Source organism: Pteropus vampyrus, unplaced genomic scaffold, assembly GCF_000151845.1.
Source record: "Pteropus vampyrus isolate Shadow unplaced genomic scaffold, Pvam_2.0 Scaffold4943, whole genome shotgun sequence".
Lineage (NCBI taxonomy): Eukaryota > Metazoa > Chordata > Mammalia > Chiroptera > Pteropodidae > Pteropus > Pteropus vampyrus.
In genome coordinates this window covers 388-1,087 of record NW_011893724.1, presented here as the reverse complement: position 1 = coordinate 1,087, position 700 = coordinate 388, and the positions used below count along the sequence as shown (strand labels likewise).

The 700-nt window shown below is 44.1% G+C and overlaps 1 protein-coding gene across 1 annotated transcript in view; it reads right to left on the bottom strand.

The window, feature by feature from the left end:
• Window positions 1–200, bottom strand: part of LOC105310508 (huntingtin-like) — a gene marked incomplete at its 5' end in the record, with an annotated part of 3,842 nt that extends 3,642 nt beyond the window's left edge. The window contains one exon of the mRNA XM_011386685.2: window positions 84–200. Coding sequence (XP_011384987.2) covers window positions 84–200 — 117 coding nt within the window. The remainder of the gene's footprint in view (window positions 1–83) is intronic.
• Between the last annotated feature and the right edge of the window lie 500 nt (window positions 201–700).

The following is a 700-nucleotide window of genomic DNA, read 5'->3' as shown; positions in this document are numbered from 1 at the left end:
GACAGGCAGCGGTAGGGGCCAGCAGACCGGGGCGGGGGGTGGTGGAGGGTAGAGGGACGCTGCTGCCACTCCCCGAGAGCTACCTGTGAAGGCTGGGCTGCTGGCCTCCGACCTTGACTCAGAGTCATCCTCCAAGGTGGCTGCTTCTCCAAAGAGCACTTTCCCTAGGAAGAGACGAAGCAAGGGTCTGTTTAGGCTCACTGAAAGGAGGGACTTTGAAAACCAAGTAAAGGCACAGTCTAAGTGGAAAACTGTAAGCGTATCTGATCACCCTCTCAAACAGCTCTTCGTCGTATATATTTGCATACGAGTGCTAAACACGAAGAATGCAGAGATATTATAGAGTACTATTAAAATCAATAAACCTATATGGAAAGAAGTTTAAAACAATGATTCTCAAACTGTACCACAAAATGTTTTAATAATTAGTCTACGGCCATGCCACCCTGAACAAGCCCGATCCTGTCAGGGTTGGGCCTGGTTAGTACCTGGATGGGAGACCACCTAGGAAGACCAGGTGCTGTAAGCGTTAAAAAAAAAATTTTAATAATTAGTAAACATTTATTGACTTAGATTACTGATAATGTTAAATAATTTATATCACCTTTTTTTCAGTCTTAAGAATGGTTAGAACCAATCCCATTAGCCCTTGGGTCTCCAATGGCACATCGGAATTTACACGTAACACTTTTATACCTAA